Source organism: Megalops cyprinoides, chromosome 9, assembly GCF_013368585.1.
Source record: "Megalops cyprinoides isolate fMegCyp1 chromosome 9, fMegCyp1.pri, whole genome shotgun sequence".
NCBI lineage: Eukaryota > Metazoa > Chordata > Actinopteri > Elopiformes > Megalopidae > Megalops > Megalops cyprinoides.
In genome coordinates, this window is record NC_050591.1 from 25,916,890 (window position 1) to 25,938,707 (window position 21,818).

General features: G+C 39.3%; 1 protein-coding gene across 2 annotated transcripts; it reads right to left on the reverse strand.

Annotated features, from left to right (window-relative positions):
- Positions 1–40: 40 nt before the first annotated feature.
- LOC118783530 (protein Atg16l2) lies at positions 41–20,505 on the reverse strand. 2 transcript variants are annotated; one of them, XR_005005195.1, is made up of 19 exons: positions 20,187–20,505; positions 19,365–19,434; positions 18,827–18,908; positions 17,841–17,914; positions 17,220–17,471; positions 16,675–16,740; positions 15,992–16,081; positions 15,829–15,882; positions 15,245–15,350; positions 11,750–11,855; positions 11,457–11,527; positions 11,149–11,220; positions 10,743–10,863; positions 10,021–10,126; positions 8,869–9,018; positions 7,696–7,743; positions 5,126–5,227; positions 4,365–4,518; positions 41–66 (listed from the first exon to the last, which is right to left on the reverse strand). XR_005005195.1 is itself a non-coding variant. In XM_036537447.1 (18 exons), exons 1-18 carry the CDS (start codon positions 20,341–20,343, stop codon positions 4,425–4,427), a joined length of 1,821 nt encoding a protein of 606 aa, XP_036393340.1. In that variant the 5' UTR covers positions 20,344–20,505; the 3' UTR covers positions 2,270–4,424. The 2 variants fall into 2 exon arrangements, 1 of the variants encoding a protein (XP_036393340.1); XM_036537447.1 differs by lacking the exon at positions 41–66 and having other exon boundaries at positions 2,270–4,518.
- Between the last annotated feature and the right edge of the window lie 1,313 nt (positions 20,506–21,818).

Consider the following 21,818-nt stretch of genomic DNA (forward strand, 5'->3'; position numbering starts at 1 on the left):
TTTCTATAATGTCTTTGTTTTTAGAACATGTTTTCATGTAATCTGTAAACAGGCCCCCAAGGGATTCTGAAAAAAAAGAAAAAAAAAAACATTGTAGCAATGACAGCCAACTTGATGTCTGATAATTTGAACCACTCTCATTTAAAAGGTCTGACTGTGTCTTTTCTGTGAACTGGAAACATACAATACACTGTATCAAATTTCTAAAATGGTAGCTTGTCTGTTTCCTCCATCTGTGTCGATTACTCTTAAATATTGATGAAGCTCATAACTAACATTAATACAGTAAGAAAATGGATGACAAAATACAATAAATAATGAAATAATCCACCACAACATTTCACAGTGCATGACACAATACCTATAAATACAGTAGGCAGAAAGGTGCTTAACCTGCCTTATGTATTTATTTTCATTCATTTTGCAGATGCTATTATCCAGCACTACTTACAAAGCACGTAAATGTACAGTGCCTGTATTAAGGTCATGTGAACAGCACTGCCTATGGAAAATGTCACACAACATTTGAAAGTGCCAATACATCACATAGTGGCATTATAACTAGTGACATACTGAAAACACGGACCTAGTGACACAGTAATCAAAATGCAAACAACAGTTTGTGTCAATGTGTAAATGATAGAACTATAACCTTTTTTGTGAACTCTGAACATCAACATTGTTCCATTTTAAAACCTTTTTAAAAAGTAACATAACATGTCGTGACAGCTGATACAAGTGAACACTTTGGTCTATAAGCACTGAAACAGATTATTTCATTTCATAATGTAATGGTGTAATGAGATGCACCAGGTGCTTCATTCTGCAGGGAAACCATTTTCTTAAAAATGAATTTTCACTGCAGCCCACTCATTTATTGATGACAATTAATTAGCTGTGTCTGGAATATTTCGTGAATAGAGGGATGTCCTGAAGTGGCAGAACAGCAAGAATTTTCATCTCATCCTTAACCACAAAATCGTACGGCACATGCAGTTCCTCACCCTGGCTTTCAGAGGTTATGTCATATTGTCAGGCAGCAGAATAACGCAAATCAGATTTATTTGGCCAATTTAGAGATAATTTGAGTTTTTAGATTGATATATGTTTACTTCCCAGTAAGAATACTGCCCAGATATAATCCATCTACACTTTCTGAAGTCTGTAGAACACTCCCCTACTGTACCATGCTTTTGCAAACAAACACTGCACTGACTGGAAAATGGAACCCACACATTTGCAAATAAGAGGAAAACAAAGCAAAGGACATTACAAAAGGGTTTTATTTCTATGAAATAATGGCAGTCATTCAATGAATGAAATCCCATTTACATTCCTACTATTCCCCATCCATAGTGTTTTCCTTCAACATACCAGGAGAAAACAGTGAAAAACAGAAAACAGTTTGGCATGTACTTTCAAATGAAACCAAAATACAGCACCACAGTAAGTACAGAGGGGCCTATTAGAAAATCTCTTGCAGTTCCAAAGATTCTGAACAATGGCCACAAACCCACCCCCTCCCCCTGCCAATACATTTCCCTATGATAATTAATAGCAAAGGTAAGTGGCTGCCGCCCCTGGGGCAACCAAAAACAATCCCTTAAGAGAAAATGTTCACTTTGTTAATAGAGGGCACTTCTTATCTGACATCCCCTTTTTCTTTCTGTTTTAAAAAAATAGCTGCTTATGTCCCTACTGGGAAAAAGCAACATAAAATACGGGTCACATAAAAATCTAAATGACTAAAATTAATAGTACATATTCTTACTTAAAAGATAACTAATTGTAAACTTATTTATCAAGCTATTCAGAATGCACAAATACATGCAATATTTAACACAGAAATATGTGTGTTACCACAAAAATCCATGTGATCCATGTGTTTTTTTTCTTCTTGACAAAAGGCAGCATAGAGGTCTAAAGTAAGGATGGTGCCCAGTTAAAGAGCTGTATTTTTAATGCACTTGCAAACCACTGATTCCACAACTTGTCCCACACAGCTCCCCACTGTTAAACAGCTAGAGGAAAATCAAAATGTAATTATGCAGGTATTTCACAGTAAATATATTAAAACTGTTCACCACATAACAAATGAAGTAGATAAAACATGTACAAAACACAAAACAAAAAGCCTAAGTACAAAAAAGAACCCTTTTATTATTCTGAACACAATGTGCCATAGTCACAATTAATATGTTAATTCATTAATGTATTTACAATTTTAAGAAATTATAACAAGGAGGCACTTGGTTTGAGCCTAATTTCCATATGTTCTTTGATGACTTCAAAATAAGACCATTGCAAAGTGCATTTTAAGATATTTATACTTCAGTTAAAAATTAACTTCTCTATTGTCCACACCAGCAGAGATAAATGTTGCTCTTGCCATTGATAATATCACGGCTGCAGAAAATTGCAACCATCAAAGATTTCACGGCAAGAGCTGTCAGTGTGCCCAAATGTGAAATCAATGCATTTTGCCTGCAGTGCAGAGAAGGGTAAGACTTAAAACACGAGGCAATGATAAGCAAGGAGAGGCGTACAATAGCAGAAGAAACCCCAGCTGACAGCCTGAATCAAACAAATTGATTAGCGATCAGCTGTTGAGTTACAAAGCAGGTGCCCATAGGGGCGTTTCATGTCAAGTGGCTTCTGTCCTGTCAGATTTTTCTAAAGTGTGCTTAAGCAGATGGCTAAAAGTTAAGATATATTCTGTGTAATTATATTGTGCATCAATGACCAGTGCTATGGGTCACTGCAGCATGTTTAATAAGATACAGACAGAAGAGCACAAAAATCAACTGTGAAAAGATGGTCTTACATAGGGTAAATGGAGCAGATCTAAACTTTAAAATGCACATTATGTTTGATCCTAAGAGGCTATACAACAGTTCTGGCAAGACGAATGTGCAAATGTGTGATTATTATCAAACAATGGGGGCCTTTGAAGTGCAAATTTCAAGACTGCACATCAGAGGGCACAATGGAAATGAGTTCCAGTGATGACGGCAGTCTGTAGCAGGGTCTAGTCAGGCTCTCTTTCATCAATTTTTAAAAACGCCATTTCCTAGCCCCATCATTCCCTTTGTTTGAACAAACTGCTCTCCAACATAAAAAAAGAGCATCATGAGAGCTTCCTCGATAATCCTAATTCAAGTTCTTTCTCTCTCTGGAGTATCTACACAGGCATTCCAGATAATGCTTAAATAAAACAGTCTTCAGCATTCTTGTTATACTTTTTTCACAGAAAAGAGGCAGCATTGTCAGTTTAAGCGAGCTTGCTGGTTGGACAAATCTCACGTTAACCTCATGGCTGTGTGGACCTTCTTACAGAGGGCAGATTGCCTCCTAGGAAGTATTAGTTCTGATAGATGAAGGCATCAGATTCCCAGTCCTCAATCCAGTTAATGGGAGGAAACAATCAATCTTTTTTCTCTTCAGTTCAAATGTCTTGGAATACCCATAGCCTTTCTGGGTGCATTATTAAATGCTGTACATTCACTTTAAATTTAACGCAGTAGAAGAAAAAGAATTGGACCACAGGTTAGTAATATGAAAACGCAATCTGTAATAATAATGGATGCCCTTAACTCTATTGTCTCTTACTGTTTGGTGTCTACAAACTTATCAATTCTTATCTATCAAAATGGGTTTTTACAACACTGCTCAGTGTGGGCATGCAAAATCAGAGGACAAAAATAAAGGTAATCTACCAAAATTAAGATGCTGAAATTCTGTGTGGGGGTCAGGAGTGTAATATTTTCATTCCTTCTGTGTTCTTGAAGGGTTGCAGTCTAGACTTCCACCCCAGCACTTGGTGCTTGATTCAGCTATTTAGTGTCTTAACTGAACCAGTTTAGTCACTTCCCAGCTAAGACTGTTAGGCATTTAAGGAGATTGAAATTCCAGATGGACTGCAGCTCTTCATAAGATTGAGCACCTCACACTACACCATAAAAAGACAGATTAAGTGCTTAGAGCAAAGGATATGGCAGTGGAGAAGGCCCTTTTACTCTCTGCCTGTAATTCCATGGTACAGCAATGGAAATTTTGTTTAGGTATACTATGTGGTCACACAGTTATAGTGTAAAACCTTTTATGGTAAGAAAACAAGTCTCTCCATGGAAAAAAACTAACAAGTTTGTGCACAGGTGTGCAGCCTGTCCCTAAATTACAGTGGAAAAAAAACAACAAAATAAAAATCTTCACACCACCAACCAAAAACTATTTTCAGTGGGTGAACAGACCTTCCAAAAAACAACAGGAGTGAGTCAACACAAAAATACATCCACTCATATCCACTCACTGAGGGTAATATATATATATTTTTTTGTTTTTCCCCATGGCAAGGGTCACGTTACCATAACAGTTTGGTCTCTGCAATAACTCAGCGGTCCATGGAGATGGAAGCTCCTGCTTCCTCAGATATCACTCCACAGGACCGCGCGTCGGCTCTTGTCCACGCTCACCACATACTCTCCGGATACTGACCAGGACACCGCATTGATGGAGGAGCTGCAGGTGAGAGGACATTTGTTACAACAAGCATTTCCATTGCACTCACAAGGCTAACACAGAGGTTCAGCAAGACTGAACAAATTTATGCAACATGCAGTCACCAAATGGAAAAGTCAATAGTCCGCCCAAGCATACTACACAAAAACAGAAAAAAAATTCATGTAATCTGCTTTCTAGTATGCCCTGAATGAGTTCTCCTTTCTTGCAAGCAGACAGGGCTAATGAGCTAAAAACATGTCCTGTTTTCCTTGAGAGCCCAGGCGAACTGAAGGCAAAGAACTGTAATAAACTTAATTGATGCCTGCTTGGCTGCCATCCATAAGGACTGCTATCCAAAGCAGAAGACTTAGAGGTTGAAGGTGTGGGCGGGATGCAGGGCAATGAAATGACATCAAGCTATACCCATCTGTCCAGCGGAATAAGCACCTCGTTACAACTGCATATGTGCACAAAAACACAAAATGAAACATTTACTATGAAGAAAACACTTCATTTGCTAGTAAGTTAAATCACTCAAACTCCCTTTGGGAACAGTTAATTTTCTCACCATGCAGTCATAGCATAAACTGTCAGAGTGCTCAATTTAAAGATACAGGAACAGTACCTATGCTTGCCAGGTAAGCAGGTCTCCAGGTTGCCAGAGTTCACATTCCAGATGTAGACGGCTCCATCTGCTGAGCCAGCTGCCAGATAGTTCCCATCAGGGCTGGAGTGAGAACATGGAAAGATGTGTCTGCTATACTCTCTCACCATGTGCCTTTGAAGCCATGTCTCACCCTTTTCTGAAGGAATTTCACTCAGCATTATGGGTCAAACATACAGCATAATATCTTGTTCACTTAAACAAACCTTTTCAAAGAGCGTGCTGAGCTCGGCATAGAAAAGGTGAAGCTCAGCAAAGAGAGAAGAAAAAAATGCACACAATTTTTACTTGTGCCTTGAAATATGGTTTTATCAGAGTTTTTCAAGCTGACCACTGTTTCCTCTGTAAGTCAAGTTTTAAGTTCTAAAACAAGTTGGTCTAGGTTTTTCTAAGACAAACCCTGGTAGTGTTAAAAAAAAAACAAAACACTTTACTTTTATCCAGTAAATATGCTTGTTTGGAATAAAATTATTAAGCGATGATTCTCATTTCTATCTCTTTGAATTGATAAAACCAAGATCTGACAGCTCACTGACAGCACAATGACTATCTTCATTTTCACCACAGAAGTGGTGTAAAGGTCTGTGGTGTAAAGCCCTGTAAAGGTCAAGGGAATAATATGTAGGCCAGCAGCGGCGGCTAGGCATGCTTTGTTCCTGTCTTCTCCGAATGATTTCACCGGGAAGTCAGCATGTTCAGTGTGATGCAGCAGCGAGAGCAAGAGAATGCTTTTCTATTGCCTCTGACGCCTGAAGAACCTGAGCAGAAACATTGTGCGAGGCTGTTTCCATGACAACTGGACAACTAGCATGCTACGGGGATTTTTGGAGGCCCAGTCGGTCTGTAATTTGAAAGACAGTGAATTCAAAGGAGGCTTAATGGAGGCATCCTCCTCTGTCGCTCCCTTCAGGTCAGCAGCAGACCTCTGCCAGTTACATAACCCACTTTCCCTGTGAAAAATGCATCCATGCCCACCTGCTCCTAATAATTTGGTCTAAATGTGGTTTGCATCCACAAAGCTATTTTGGTTAATGATGAGGGGTATAATTAGTTATCAGAAAGATTAAATACTTGATTACATTTGCTAAGCTCTGAGATGTTACCTTCTTAGATGTCCAAAGACAATATCACCGTCTTTCCTGACAATGAGTTAAACAAATTTGTCTTTATGGAAACTATGCACTCTATACTTGTCTCCCTCTTTCAGACAAACTATTACAGTTGCTATTTAAGCCTGTTAAGGAGATAGGAAGCTGTAATTTTAAGACATTAAGATGTGAGGGAATGTTTGTTGGCCAGGGACAAAATTAAAGAAGAATCTGAACTACATACAGCCCAATATATTGTCACCACATAAAATTCTTGGCATAACAGCTGTTGTGTGTCACACCAAAACCAGCAAAAAATCCTGTTTAAGAATAAGCTGGAGAGAAGTTCATGCCAGAAAAAAAAACCTTTCTAACTGCAAGTGTGTCAGAAACCAATAATGCCAAACTGTAATTATTTACAATGTGTTAATTATCTCAGATAGTAGCAGCATTTCCCCAACCGCTGGCTGTCTCTACTCTTATATCTAATCTGTTAACACTGAATTTCCGGGTTCACAGGACCAATATTTTTCTAAACACAGAACACAGCAAGCTGATTTATGATTAATTTGTCATCAATATTCAGTACAGAATCTCACCTTTAGGGCATTTCATTTTTGTCACTCCTGAGATGCATTATGAATTATCTATATGAGAACCGACAATCTCTTCCGATGGTGAGACGAAAAACAGGACCAAGTAACACAAGGGTATTTAGAAAACAACTGGGACAGTTAATCTGGAATGGCACTGTTAATGTTTTGCAATGGAGATGTGAATGTTCCATCTTACCATGCTGGCAAGTTGCTTTATTATAACATATCAGGGAGGGGGAAGGTTTGGGGGCAGGCTACCTCACAGTAGGCCATGGTTGTAGTCATTTAAATGTACATTTTCTTTGCACACTGGTGTGCGTTAGAACAGACTAGTTGCAAGGAGAAAATGACTATAAAGCCCTTCATGAAAGAATCCACTGTGAGGGAAAAGGGCAGCCAAATTGAAAAATATCATCCACTACATCTGCCACTGCCCATTGGCTATTTTTTGTCTAGTAAACCTTACAGAGAAAAAAAAATGAATAAAATAACTGACTTTACAATTCTTAAGAAATCCTCTAAAGTCTATTAATAAATGGAGCATTTCAACTGTCATTACCCTAGGGTACCCAGATGTCGTACAAGAAAGGAGTATTTAGTTTCAAACTCCACTTAAAACCACATGACAGCATGTGAAATTAACTCCACACATCCACCACACTCCACACACTGCGTGCCAGCAGCATTCTGTTTACAATCTGCTGTTGGAGTTTACCAGCTACATGCAGTTATGATGCATGGTGATTATAGGGTTATCCTACAGTGGAAGTGCTTCTTCCATATGTTCATGTGTGAAATGGGTTGGGCCATCTGCACCTGCTGCCTGCCATTCTTCAAGCTGGCTTACCTGAAAATAGCTTTAGTGCTGTCACATCCACACTTGAATCCATCGGCCCTGAAAGAAGAAGCAGGAAGATGAAGTATTTAATTGTGTTTAATTGTGTTTCTACAGGAAACCATAAATCCATAAACTATTGAGAAGAAATTTTTAAGATCCTTAAAGACTTCAGCAATGTTTCAATGTTTTTTAAGTTATGAACATCAAATGGAACTTTTCTTGGGTCTGCCCAACTATATCCCACCTTTTGAAACAAGTAGTCTTAGTTTACCTTAATTCCTTAATACTTCAATAAACCTTAAAAAAACACAGATGGTGGCTGGATTTACTGTTGCTAAAGAACCATACTTCGAATTTGGATCACACCAGTTATGAAACACATCTGGACACTTGGGGTTGTTTTAATGCATATTATGCATGCCATATGCATTGTATGCGGTACTGTGTGTTATTAGAGTCATGTTTGTCTAGTGTCATAGTGTATACTGCATAGCTAACATAGTTAATCCTCATTCATTCCCCAGAAACCACACACAAACATACTACTCGGCCCCTCCTATCTTGTCCCCAGATCTGTACCCCCATCATCCCACCTCAGTTCCCTGCTTGTGCTGCTCGTGTGTGACCTCATTAAAGTGCTGAACTGGACGCCTGACTCCTGTGGTCTTACTCACCTGCCACTGTGACAACACCTCTCTGAGCCCAGTGAATGGGTGAAACTGCCCCCTCAGTTTCAGCATTTCTTTTTTCAGCCCCATTATTAAATATGCCTTCTATCCACTCTGCTTTTGGTGCTTTTGATGGACTTCCACACATCTTAAATAGTTAATATTACTTTAAATTTTCCCCTCAGACAAAGCGATCCAGACTGTGTTGTTAAACCCTAACTTTTCCTTGAAGAGCTTGTTCTGTAACTGTGAATCAACTTACTTCTGCAAATGCACTTGACAGCATAATGCTGTTTTTAATAAGCAATGGTTGTTTTTGGCTTGGCCTTGTGATAAATGCAAGACCTATGCTGCATAAATCAGTTTTCTGACTCATATTGCGTGCCGAGCGGGGCCTTGAACGTGATCTAAGACTGCTGTGTGGAACCATGGCCTGGAGCTGACAATGAACACTTTTACAGATGGAAACTCGGGGTGAAGTCTCCTGGCACGAGCCCTAGCTCTCCGACTCTACCTGAAGGATCTCCTCGAGTTGCTCATCCTCAGGTCCACCACCTGCAAGCACTCGTCCCGGGAGCAGCTGAGCAGCTGCCTGTGGTCAGGGCAGATGTCCAATGATGTCACCTTCCCCTGGAGTGGGACCTCCTGTGTACAGCTTGCTGCCCTGTGGAGATGGAGACAGAAGTGACATTCTATTTGCGTTCAAATGTATACCTGCATGTGGAAGCGTGCGTGTATGCATGTGTGTCTCACACCCAGCCAAACCTACGTCATACTCACATCACAGGTGATTTTAAAATGAGGTTAAAATGCTATCAATCTATATATTCTATATTGATAAAAAAGCAAAAAGCAAGCACACGTGCACATACACACACACACACAGGTAAGTATAGAAATCATTGTGCTAAGATAATAAATGGAAAAAAGTCCCATTATAGGGAGAAGTCGAGTGACAATTATGTGGGCCAACTGTTGCTAGGCGACAGCAGAGTACAAGAGCTTGCAGGGCTGCAGCCTGAGATTGCTATTCAAGAATGAATAAGAGAGGTCTAATCCCAAAAATGGCAGAGAGGGCTGCAGCATTTTGTAAATATGGGGCTTTACACACACAGGCACACGTGCGCAAACACACACACACACACTTCGGGTGTGTTCATGACCATGGGTCTTAATATGAGCTGCTATGAATCACACCACATCATTTTGGTGAGATGATGATCATGGTCTAAAAACAAATACATAAATAATATGCACCATCATCAGTAATCAAAGTCTACCAAGCGGTGCAGCAAATAAGCAGAACCTGCTCAAGACAAACTACCCATTAAGAGAAGCATATAAGCATTAACAGAGGCATATTAATAGAGAAACGCTACTGCTCTCTCTGCTTGAAGCCTTACACAACTTTATAGTTATGCAGTATCAGGCTTTGACCTGAGCACTTCTGCAACGACACAATTAATCTGGGCTATATTTCTTCATTAAATAAATTCTAGCATGAGAGACTAGCTCAAATAGAATTTCAAAAATCTTCATCGTCCATTCTTTCTTTTGGCCACAGACCACGGTGCATCAAGAACTGCAATAACAACCAACTTGATTATCTGCTTCTCTGAATCATGAACTGTAGCCTGAAGCCTCAGCACTCTGAAGCTGCCCTCACCTGCTGTCCCAGAATCGGATCTTCCTGTCATAGTGCCCACTGATGATGAAGTACTCGGAGCACACCACATCACTGCAGTAGGACAGAACCTCAATGGTCTGTATGCCTTCGGAGAGAGAAAAAAAAGGATGAACTGTAGATTTCAGCTTAACAAAAACAACAACTGACAGGACTTAACTGGTTTAGAGGACAAGACATCACAAAAACAAGGTTGCCATGTGACATGGACCAAGCTGGTACACTGAAATTCCTGTCCAGATACCATTAACCTTAACAAAGAAAATGCTGTATTGATATAAACACATCACAAATGAGTCAGTATGTAAAAAAATACAAAAGCCCCATTTTCATTCATCTAAATCATGTATTACTTCACTAGAATTATAATATTTATTTACTTTCATCAATGTCAGATTTTACTGGACAACTTGAAAGCACTCATGTTGTTCAGAGTTTGTAAAGAAAAATATGTAACTGGTGTTTCATAGACTAGTCAGATGATCAAAGGGAAAAACACTAAAAAAAAGTTCAGACAGTTCATGACCTATTTTTCAGTGTATAAGAGCCATTTGATAAACAGAGGCATGATTTCTTGCACTGCCAAATCTTGACTGCTTGCTAGGTATCCAAAACATTTAAATAAAAACTCTAAAGTGAACGATCATCTTTGAATCCAAGAACTACACTGAGGATAAATAAGGAGATGTTTTGCTTTCACTTACAGGCAGCCCGGTGGAGATCCCAAACCTTGACCGTTCTATCGGCACTTCCAGTCACCACCTGGCGCAGGCTGCATTTAAACTTGGCTGCTGTCACTTTGCGTGAATGACCAGTCAGGGTGAACTGCAAAACACAGCCAGCGCTTTCAGTGGGATCCACAAGCATGCAAGCATGAGGGGTTATTTTTTTATTTGCACTCTGAAATCTCAGAGAGTGTTTTGAGATTAACACAAAACAATCCCTACACAAAAGGCTAGGCACACTGGTTTCAAACATATTTTAAGGCATCATTTTAAAGCTGATATCACATGTTCTCACTCTTGGTTACTCAATTTACTAATCTTAAATTAGACCAATGAGGAATGTGGATGTGAGTTACACTTGGAAGAGAGAGGAATACGCAGTCACCTTAGGTGCACAATCATCCAGTCGCCAGAACAGAGCAGATTTGTCATACGATGCCGCTAAAATCCTGGTTCCCTAATTTAAGGAAGAAAAAAAAAGGTATTTTACCATGTTGAAATATTTATTCCAAAAACAAAGCTGTATATCACTTCTGATGGTGGTGGGCATTGTCTTAAAATACAAAGAAAAATAATAGGGGCAGCTATTTACTGTGGTGTGGACTTGAAAACCTCAGCCAAATAATTAACGCATCCTGAAATTATGTGTGGAGAAAACAAGCAGAGCAAAAAAAAGCAATATGTTGTACTTACTGTTGGGTCAAATTCTATGCTTGTTATTCCTTCATTGCTTCCATCTAGTGACCCTCTGTTATTTAGCTTGCCTAAAATATGAAGCAGATTAGCAAGGGAAACCATATTTTAAAAATAAAATTCTTAAAATGGTAAACAATCACAATCCAGATATGCATTACAACAAAAGTAAAAGGAGGCTGTAAATTTTCTCATTTACTTGAGCTATTTATTAGGCTATGCTGACACCTGCTGGTTAAAGGCTGCCCATAGTGTAGATAACTACTCAAGAGACTGTAAGATGTTAAGAGTACCTGCACTGACATCCCAGAGCTTGATTACTCTGTCCGTGCCACCTGTCGCCAACAGGTTAGAACTGGAGCTGAAGCGTACTGCATTAATACCCAATTCATGGGCATCCTTTGGAAAAAAAGAGAAACTGCCTTCAAATTTAAAGACAATGTAAACATGAAAAGGAAACAAGTACTTCAGCCTTTAAAAAGTACCTTCTAAAACTTCTAAAAATGAATAGAAATCCTTTATCATTTTTATGAAATATTATCCAACAGCAATACCATTTACTGTCCCTGTATCTGCAGTTGGTGGTCCTACAAAGAGGAAATAATCTATTTGATAAACTGGCACAAGCAAATTTGAAGCTAAAAATACATTTACTTAGTTCGACTCAAGACCAATAGCTAATAGCTGCTTGAAGAGTTGTAATTGTATACAGAGCAATAATGAAAAAAAAATCATTTTTGGATAGCCCCTAACAGGTTAAAAGGTTTTTTTCTTTTTTTTTACCAAGTCATGCAATCTCTAAGTACATCATCTGTGTGGTGGATATGGACACACATTACCCAAGTTTGTTACAATACTTACTCTCAGCATCCTCAAAATATATATGGCCCTGGCCATCTGGTTAGGAGAGGATTATCCTCTGCATGACTGCTCACCCTTATCAGGCCATAAAATATCACTTTGCCATTTGTAAATGGACTTGGTGACACTGCACTTGATTTAAGACAAGCACAAACTTTCTGGCGCGGCTCTGCATGGGTGGTGGGTAACCACTCCCAGGCACCTGGGACTGCAAAGCTTATGCTAAGCTTATGTCAAAATATGATAACTTGCACGGTTAGACACGTGTCTAATTAATGTTTTACCAGCACATGTCAAACTACAGTTATCACTTTATGATCTCATGTAGTTTGGCTCAGCTGCTGAAAGCCCCAATCCAACACTTATCTTTACATTCCCCTTTTCGTGTTGTGTCTGGCATCATTCTTCTTCATCATTCATTCATTACTTCTTCATCATTTATTCATTCTTTGTTCATTGTTCTCTCTTTATTTAGCTGTTCTAGTTTATTTTGTTTCATTTTTTCAGTGTTTGTGTTGTGTTAATAAACTTGTTTTATCAATTACATTGTCGCCTCATCTGTATTTTTTATTGACAAACCGGGCTGTAACGGACTTTAAAAATTTTATTCATTTTTGTAATGTCCCCTACATAATTGCTGCCCTGTGTGAGGAAGTCTGAGACTCTACATGTAAATGTCTGGATGTTCCTGTGGAAAGGCATATGTTGGTAAGATGACCAGGACATCAAAACAGCCAATCAGTGAACACAAATGCTCAGCTTGAAAATATGACAGTGAGCACTATAGAGACATACTTTAAAGACAAACATAATCTATCATCTTTGATACTCTGTGGTGTTGAAATAATGAAAGTGCCTCCGAGGGCTGTAATTCCAGAGGAAAACTCTAATGCATCAGTGCCAAATGATGAAATGCTGTAAAATGTAATGTTGTAATATTTGATAAGTATGAATGTCTTTTGCACCTGGTGTGCAAAATTAACAATATCTCAACTCAGTTACCAGGATGAATTCAATCTGAGAAAGAGATAATATTTTATTGTCATAAAGACTAACATTTCACTCAAATCTAATTAAAAAAAATTTTTTTTTTTATTTGTGTATGTTAAAATTCACTGTGAGACCAAAGGCAATGATGATACTACATTAAAATTAACTACGTTACAGAAAACTGATGACTGAGTATCTGAAATATGCACCTGCAATAACTGCTATGCAAGTAAAGTCCTATCACCACTTTATGGATGAAGATAAAAGGTTTATTGTCTTAGCGTCACTTGGCTAGAAATTTTCTGTGAATGATTCTGTGAATGATTACTGACACGAGGACGTAATTCACTGATCGTTATCTGATTGGCTGCAATGATGTCATCATCATTGAATCATGAATGACTAATGGTACTGACTACATCCTGGGAGCTGTCTTCATACCTGTTCATCACTCAACAGCATGCTATAATAAAGGTCTACTGAACAAAACATCAGTTTTCTGCTCACTGTTAATACTAGTTTAGCTTGTGAATTCTGCAAAAGAGACATTATTTTTCAGGCTCTGTGTCCAGGCCCATGTGCTTCACTTAAGGTGTGTGACCATCTCCACATATGAAATTAAAGAAAATCAAAGAACAGAAATAATTCCATTAACAAAGGTTTCATTTCAAAATGGACTAGCCCATATTTCCTCAAGGAGCATTATTTCATTCACACCCTAGTTCCCATGCACTTCCACATCACAGCCTAAGCATTAATGTATTTACTGAATTATTGTGATTAAAATCAACACTAGAGTGTGCCTTGCCACAATGATATACAGTCTGCATTATATCTATGGTTTATACAACGGGGTCAGGTTTGAACCTCATGACCCAGTTGAAAGAACAAGGCCATTACACTTCTTCACCTCACCCATGCAGCGTGGTAAACAGAAAAGCAATGACACCATTTCTATAGCCTCCAGTATGTCATTCAAACAGACTGTGACCAAACTGGCACCAAGTAAGGCATTTTGATTTGCCAAACAATATATTATATCAATCACAGAGATACAAATAAAGAGAAACAAATAAATACATAAATACTTTCTATAAAAACAGAAATAAGGCATCACTACTGCTTAATCTAAAAGCATAAACTTAAAAGCAAATGAAAAGGAAGAGGGCATAAAAGAGAAACAAAACCATTTCCTGTCACTCTCTGGTACAAGCCGTATTTTTAAATGCCAAGCCACAAAGTATGAAAAACAAGTGTCTCAACAAGTGGTTTTTTTTTGGGACCAAATAAGGAAGTCTGAGTGCACCTATCACAAATTGCCTTAGTTCCCTGTGGCATGAGTGAGCTATTCAACTGAAAATTTCCCACCATGCACTGTGCCTGCTGGTGACAGAGCAACACTGTGTCACAGAGTAGCTTTGTTAGAGACACAGAGATACTGCTTTGTCCAACAGGGACAGCCAAAGCACTGATCCCAAGTCTGCTTCCATTTTGAGCCTCACAAATGGCTTCTCTGGAAAACAGCATAACATGATTCATTCTAAATATTTCCTGATGTCTCTATAACTATGAACGTGTTGTGACACTGAGTCAGCTACTATGCAGCTTAATGGTGTGATTATGACCACGGAATCTTTCCTCTGAATAAAGCTGTTGTGCAGAGCTGACAAGTTAGTTAAAAGTTGAGCACAGTCCATAACAGTCTATACTATTTCTGTGCAGTTTACCATTTCTGAACAATGCTCAATGGAAGAGCAACAATGAAGTCAACCCTTTATTCAAAACACACTTTGAAAGTGGCACTGTGTCCACAGTGATGAGATGTGGTCTCCTAACAACACACACACACACACACACACACATACACACACAAAGTTGAAATGACAATGGATGGCAGCAGTTTCACACAGACATATAGAAAACTTGGGGCTGTTTACCAGAATATGCAGTGCTTTAGAAGGTACCCTGGCTGCCAGGCATATCCCCACAGGAGCATACAGGTCCTCCTCCAGACTGCACAATGTATTACCTCGTCTCCTTTTCCTAAGGATAAACATTAGATGTTTATAACCAGGTGTGTTTACATTGCGGTCCTGAAGGTGCTGGTGAGCTGCCTTTGTTATTTTAGTGCCAGGAATGGTGCAAGAGCAACACTTCTCAATGTTTAAAGGTACTACTGTATGTGCTCTTTGCCCCTGAAACACAGCCATACATTGGTTTCTAAGCTCACAGATGTGAAACCTGAATACTGTATGTGGTGGGAGGGATATGGTGGCCAGAAATCTGGAGAAAAAACTATTTGTCTAAGGAAAGCCTTTGGTTGGCCATACTAACCAATTATCAAAAATGTTTTAAAAAAAAGGTTATCTACTTGGTATGTGCTTGCCATGTCCAGTTTAACTGTCATATGCAAATAGTTTAGGTTAAAAAGACAGGTACTAAAAATAACGTAATGGTCCAATCAAATGTTTATTGAGTTTCAGAGAATGACCCAAGGTGCCCTAATTGCGTTTCAACTTACTCGAAGAGTTCTTTAATGGAGTCTAAAATCCGGGGTGATGTAGCTGAGGCTGACCTGCGAAAACATTGGTTGACATTGAAAAATATTCAGGAATACAGGTAATATAAATCTCCTGTATGACCGCTTGCCTCTAGACCACTTAGTAAGTTGCTTGATTCCCTACCTAAAGAGTCGGCCATGTTGTTTTTCAAGCTTTTCCGCTACCTCACCCTTCGTCGATGGCGCAACGGTTGAAGGCATACTGCCAAAACCACTGAAGAAAAGACAGAAACGTGCTGCATTTTTCTTTCTGTTTGCAAATACATAGTAGATAAAGAGAAGCTTCATATATGCTGTATCCAATACAGCGAATCAGAATGGACAGCTGCATCAGCCTGGCTAAAAAAATGTAGGTGGCATCTGACCTGAGCCTGATTTACTGTGCTGTTTTATCTCAACAATAATACTTCAATAAAATGATCAGTTAATAATGAAATGCTTATGTTAGGAAGAATCTCATAGCTGAAAGTGGCAAAGTTTAATAAACTAGATAAATTTGCAGACTTTGACTAAATTTTGGCAGGCAATGCCAATTTAAATTAATTTGATTTAGAAGAAAATCACAAGTGTTAAGGTCCCAGATTGCTCCATGAGGTGATCCATCAGGAGCAAAAAGGCACAATCTCTCTCCTGAGTACCAAGTGCTACACAATCTAGTTCCTTATTTGTTTCATTGCAACTTCTCATCATATATATAAAATACAGCCTCCCCCTGTACCTCATTTTGTGATGATACTACTGCCCTGTTATGATCGTCACCTTAATTTTCAATAATAATTGAAAGGCTGAATCACAGAGCATACTTACATGTCTATGTTCACTTTTTTCTTGGCCGCAGTCTCAAGCTCCCTTTGAAGATTGGCTTCTCTCGCTCTTTATTGTCAAGCGTGTTCAATAAATATAATATGATCAGTTGGGAATGTATTTACAACAACAGCTCAACTGACTATCCATTACCAGCTAGTCAAATATTGCGTGCCCAATGCTTCAAACCATAATGAGACTGATTATGTGGTGTATGATACGCAACACAACTTAAAAACAACTTGAAACTGAATTACAAACGCTGTACAAACGCTGTACAAATGCGGTAGGTGCAAAAATTACACATTTAATCATTTAATGGGCCACATACACTAGATATTTTCGCTACTGACTATAGCTGCATATGTGGTGATTAAACATATTTGACCGACAAAAGGAATCCCTCAAATCGCTGCAGGCTATTTTGACAGGATTTTCAAACAGACCAAAACCAGACTCATTACAGATCCCCCCCCCCCCCCCCCCCCCTCCACACACACACACACACACACACACACACACACACACCCTTGGCCTCAGGCACTCACCTCACTCTCTTCTCATTCTTGCTGTTCATGTTGACAGCTGCCAGGCGCTTCCTTTGAATCATGTCCTCCAGCAGCTCCGAGCCGCGCACCTTCTCCTGCCTGTACGTCTCATCCATGCTGTGGTGCCGCTCCAGCAGGGTATCGTACTCCCTCTTCAGCACACGGTTCCCCTCTCGAACCTCCTCCACGCGGGCCTGCAGCCCCACAAACTCTGCCTCCACAGTCCCCAGGTGCCTCTGCACCTCACACATTCTGGTTGTGCCCAGGAAGATGGGGACAGTTAGACAATTAAGACAGTTAGTCAACAGTGCACCACACAGACCAGATACACTACAACCCACTCTTTCACTCTTTTGTGTGAACATTCATCATAATTACCAGTTTTCTGATATGCCAGTCAATTCAATTCAAGATATGCCTGACATGGTCAGATATCTGTTTTAATATTAACATGAAGATATATTTAAAACAAACCACCTGTGTTAAGATGGATGATAGCAGGTTTCAGTACAAGTGCCATTTTGTCACTCAAATTCAGCCGTAGCCAGCCAGGCAGACACTTTCTATATGAAGAGAATTTAGCAGGAATGTGAACTTTTCTACAGCAGTAACAGGCCTCACCTGGCATGTTGCTCTTCAAGTACAGAGTCCTTGATTCTTATCGCCTGTTGAAGTTCCACCACCTGGTAAGCTAACTAGAAACAAAGGGAACATCTACATGAACAAAACTGAGGAGAACCAAGACAAAAAAAGGAAAAATGTCTCTGGAACTAAACATGAATGTGACACTGTAACTTTGCAGCTTTGAGTGATCTTTTGAATCCAAACTGAACAAAAACTACTAACATAGGGTCTCTTTAAATAATGAAAGTGTTCAAATTCCCAAGGACTAGTATATAAACCCACTGATCAGACAAGAAAAACAACCCATTGTTTAACATTATATCATATATACAGCCTCCTTGCTTCCATTTCAAACTGAAGCACAAGGGAGTTACATGCAGTATTTCACTGTTCAAATCATGTATGCCACAGTGTCATGAGGCTGAAATCTGGGGCCAGATTATTAATACAATTTAGAATGCCTTGGAATGTTTTTAGCTCTACAAAACTAAACACTTCGAGTACAAATTAAGAGTATGAATGTAAATGAGAAGCTGACATTAATGGGTATTCAAGGAGGTTTCTACACTTGGGGGAAATGTATCCTAGATTTCCACCTTGCAGGAGGTGGATAAGAACTCAAGTGTTGCTGCTATTCCTCTTCAGTTCCCCTCAACAGGATATGATACACAGTCTTGTGACTTGCTGACCCCATTCTTGCCGTATGGCTTATGTCAGTTTGTACTTTGTACTTTTAGTTGTAATTTTTTCCATTACTCCGCCCGCCAGACAGAAGCTACAGAACAAACTGCATGAAAACATACAACTTAAAATCACTGACATTTCATTTCTGACATCAGTATCAATCTGAGCAGAACAATTTACATCAACCCCAAGTACTGCTTGAATAATTTGAACAGAAAAACAACTCAAAACAATGAAAAAAAGCACAAGATATAGTAAAGCCAAATCATCGGCTAAAAAATGTGAACTGTTAATCATACCTCTCCACTTGTTTTCCTTAGATCTCTCACTGTAGCCTCATCTGCTGTCAAGGAATCCTTGGAAGACTTAGTTACTGCAGGCCTGTAACGTCCAAAAAAGAGAAGCTACTTGTAGTATCCATATTACTAGGACACTACCATCTGGTACTTTCAAAATAAAATGTATATGGTCATTCTGGAGAGCTACAAAGGTCTCAAGGATTACACTTCATTCTACAAGCTAGTGCACCACTAGAGACTCCAATTTAAGTTGTATTGATACAGGCCTAAATGCAATGCAGGATGTGGCAGAATGCACCTACATGTACATATTATACTGCACGTCATGGTGATGGTTAGAAGCCACAACAGGTTCAGTATCAGGTCTGTATGATTACCCTGAATTAAAACTGAATTACAAACACTTAGGCTTTGTCATTTTCATGTGTTAGGTGCAAAAAGTACACATGTAACCACTTAATGGGCCACATAAGCCAGATACTTTTACTACTGACTACAGCTGCATATGTGGTGATTAAACGTATTTGAAACACATTACCTTGCCACTGATCCAAATATTCCTTGTGTTATTAATGTCCTTTGATGTGACCTCTCCAGGAGCTTGATATCTGCAGCAGAACAAAAGAAAAGCATCACTGCCACAACATGAACATCTACATTAGCGTACACGATGGACACAAACTTGTGAATGAGAGTTTTCATTTACACCTCTGTGCCAACACTTGGCTCAGTTCCACAGGTCAGAGAGAGGAGTAGATTGACCGCGCAACACTGCAACCTCTAATCACTGATTTACCTTAACGTGAACGGCAGTGTGCTATGTTGATAATGCTGATGGCATGCTATTGTGCATTTTGAACATACCATATCTCAAACAGCAATTAACAGCAAGTGGCACTTAAAAAGTTAACTGGACGTGCAAAATATAAAGTAATAATAACACACGCCCAGGGAATAAACCAATACCGGAAAACGTGCTGAAATTTAGTATATGAGTTTGCTTGAGTTCACCGTGCCCATATTTCCGGACTGAAATCCCACGGCTTCTGTATGCCGCCTATCTAGATGGTAATCTGGCATCAACCCTGCACGAACTCAACCCGAAAAAATATTTTGAGGCTACTCTCCCATTTTCATTGTTGACTTGAAATAAAGTAGCAAAAACGGCTGGCTAGACTAGCCAGATGTCTAAAATGGGATTCGTTTGCGCATTTGGCACGTTCATTGAAAACGCGCGACCGGGATCACTACCAATGAAGGAAATTTAGTTCGAAAACCTATTCGAAGTTTGCCAACTAGCTAGCGAGCAAAATTCGAGTAGGGTACCTAACATTACTAGAAAGATCCAAGCACAACGTACACGATAGTATGACATCTTGAAACATTATCTTCTGAGATCTGTCCCGATGTTTCAGCTGGCGGACGATGTGACGTTTCCATTTCTCCGCAGTAGTTTTCGTGGCTGTGTTGTGCTTCCCTGCTACGCCGCACGAACCTAGACATTGTAAAGCGGCCATAATCGACAGTAGCACCCGCACCTATATCGAAAAAGCATTGCAGTGGAGTTCCGTGTGATGTCACTCAAAGATAATTTTGGATTGTTCTCGTTGTTTAGCTTTTGAATCTTTGCTGTCAGCGCTGCCAACAAAATCGTCTCGGGAACAACAACTTGCTCAGCCAATCACAAATCACTTTCCATCTATTCTTCAGGCTCACTAGAAGCGTCATCATCGTCATTTAAAACACATGTTAGGACACGCCCGTGCCAGAGCCGAATGCTGGTCGCAGCGCCATATTACGTCTGCGGGAACCTATAAATTTAGTGAAATTGTACAGTTTGAGTGGTATATTAATGTAAAAGAGAAGCAGGGCTAGTCACCCATTACATCCACGCATTTGGAACTATACACTCATGGTGTTAGTTTGGCCAAAAACCTAAACATGGAAAAAATATGTATGGAGAAAATAAGGAAGTCGTAACATTTGTCAAAAAATAAGTTACTATTTTGCATACCATAACTTTAATTGCCTACTAACAGGTATGCCAATGCATGTCGGTGAGTCATAAGACAGTGTTGTAGATGAAGCTTGTCTGTCTCCAAAAAAAGATTCCTGAAGAGAAAAGGGACAAAGCACAGCTCCTTTACCACTTAATGCACGTGTTGCCGTTTCTTCTTACAGAAACGTTTCTTTGAGGATGGAGGGCAATGTTAACCAGAATGCTATAGTTTACCTTTGGAGAAAGGAAAGGAAATAAAAGTGTTATTGCAGTGGTGGAGGCATAGGTGAAAATCGCCCATAATGGGATTTAAAGGGCAGCAAGCAGGACGAAAAGGGAAAAAGAGTAAACGGGAAAGGTACATTCCATCCAGAAAGGATGTTTAATGCCACTATGCTGAAGGGGAAAGTTCAGACAAAAAAATGACTGCATTAAGATGGAAGATGCTGCCCACATCATCTAATTAACCTGGCTGAAAATATTACAAAGAGTTTAAAAACTTGCTGACACACCAAATTCTTAACTCTGTGTTAATACAAGTATACACAAAATCAAAAGTAAAATGTAAGATACACAAAGTCAGCAAAAAACAAAAGCATCCACAGGACAGTTTCACTTCTTGAGGACATTTCTACTCATAACAATAGACAACTTGTGTTAGGTTTGTAAATAATTATTCATGCAAATTTCTATTAGGAAAACCTAAGTTACCAGGCTACAGCACCCTTACCCAGTATCCAAGCTCTTGGAAATCACAAGAGGGTGTGATCATGGTATTGCCTATACAGCAGTAATGTCAAACACATGCCAAGAGATCTAGAGAGGCCCTTAACTACACAATCCTCCAGAAAGGAAGTGCCAAATGGGAGCCGCAGGGAAGACACTGAGGCTGGCATATTAACCATTTCCTTATCAAGTGAACAAAAGCCGATTCCCATAGCAACTGCTGGCACTGAGTCAAATTCCATTTTAAAGGTCAGATGGGTAAAATGT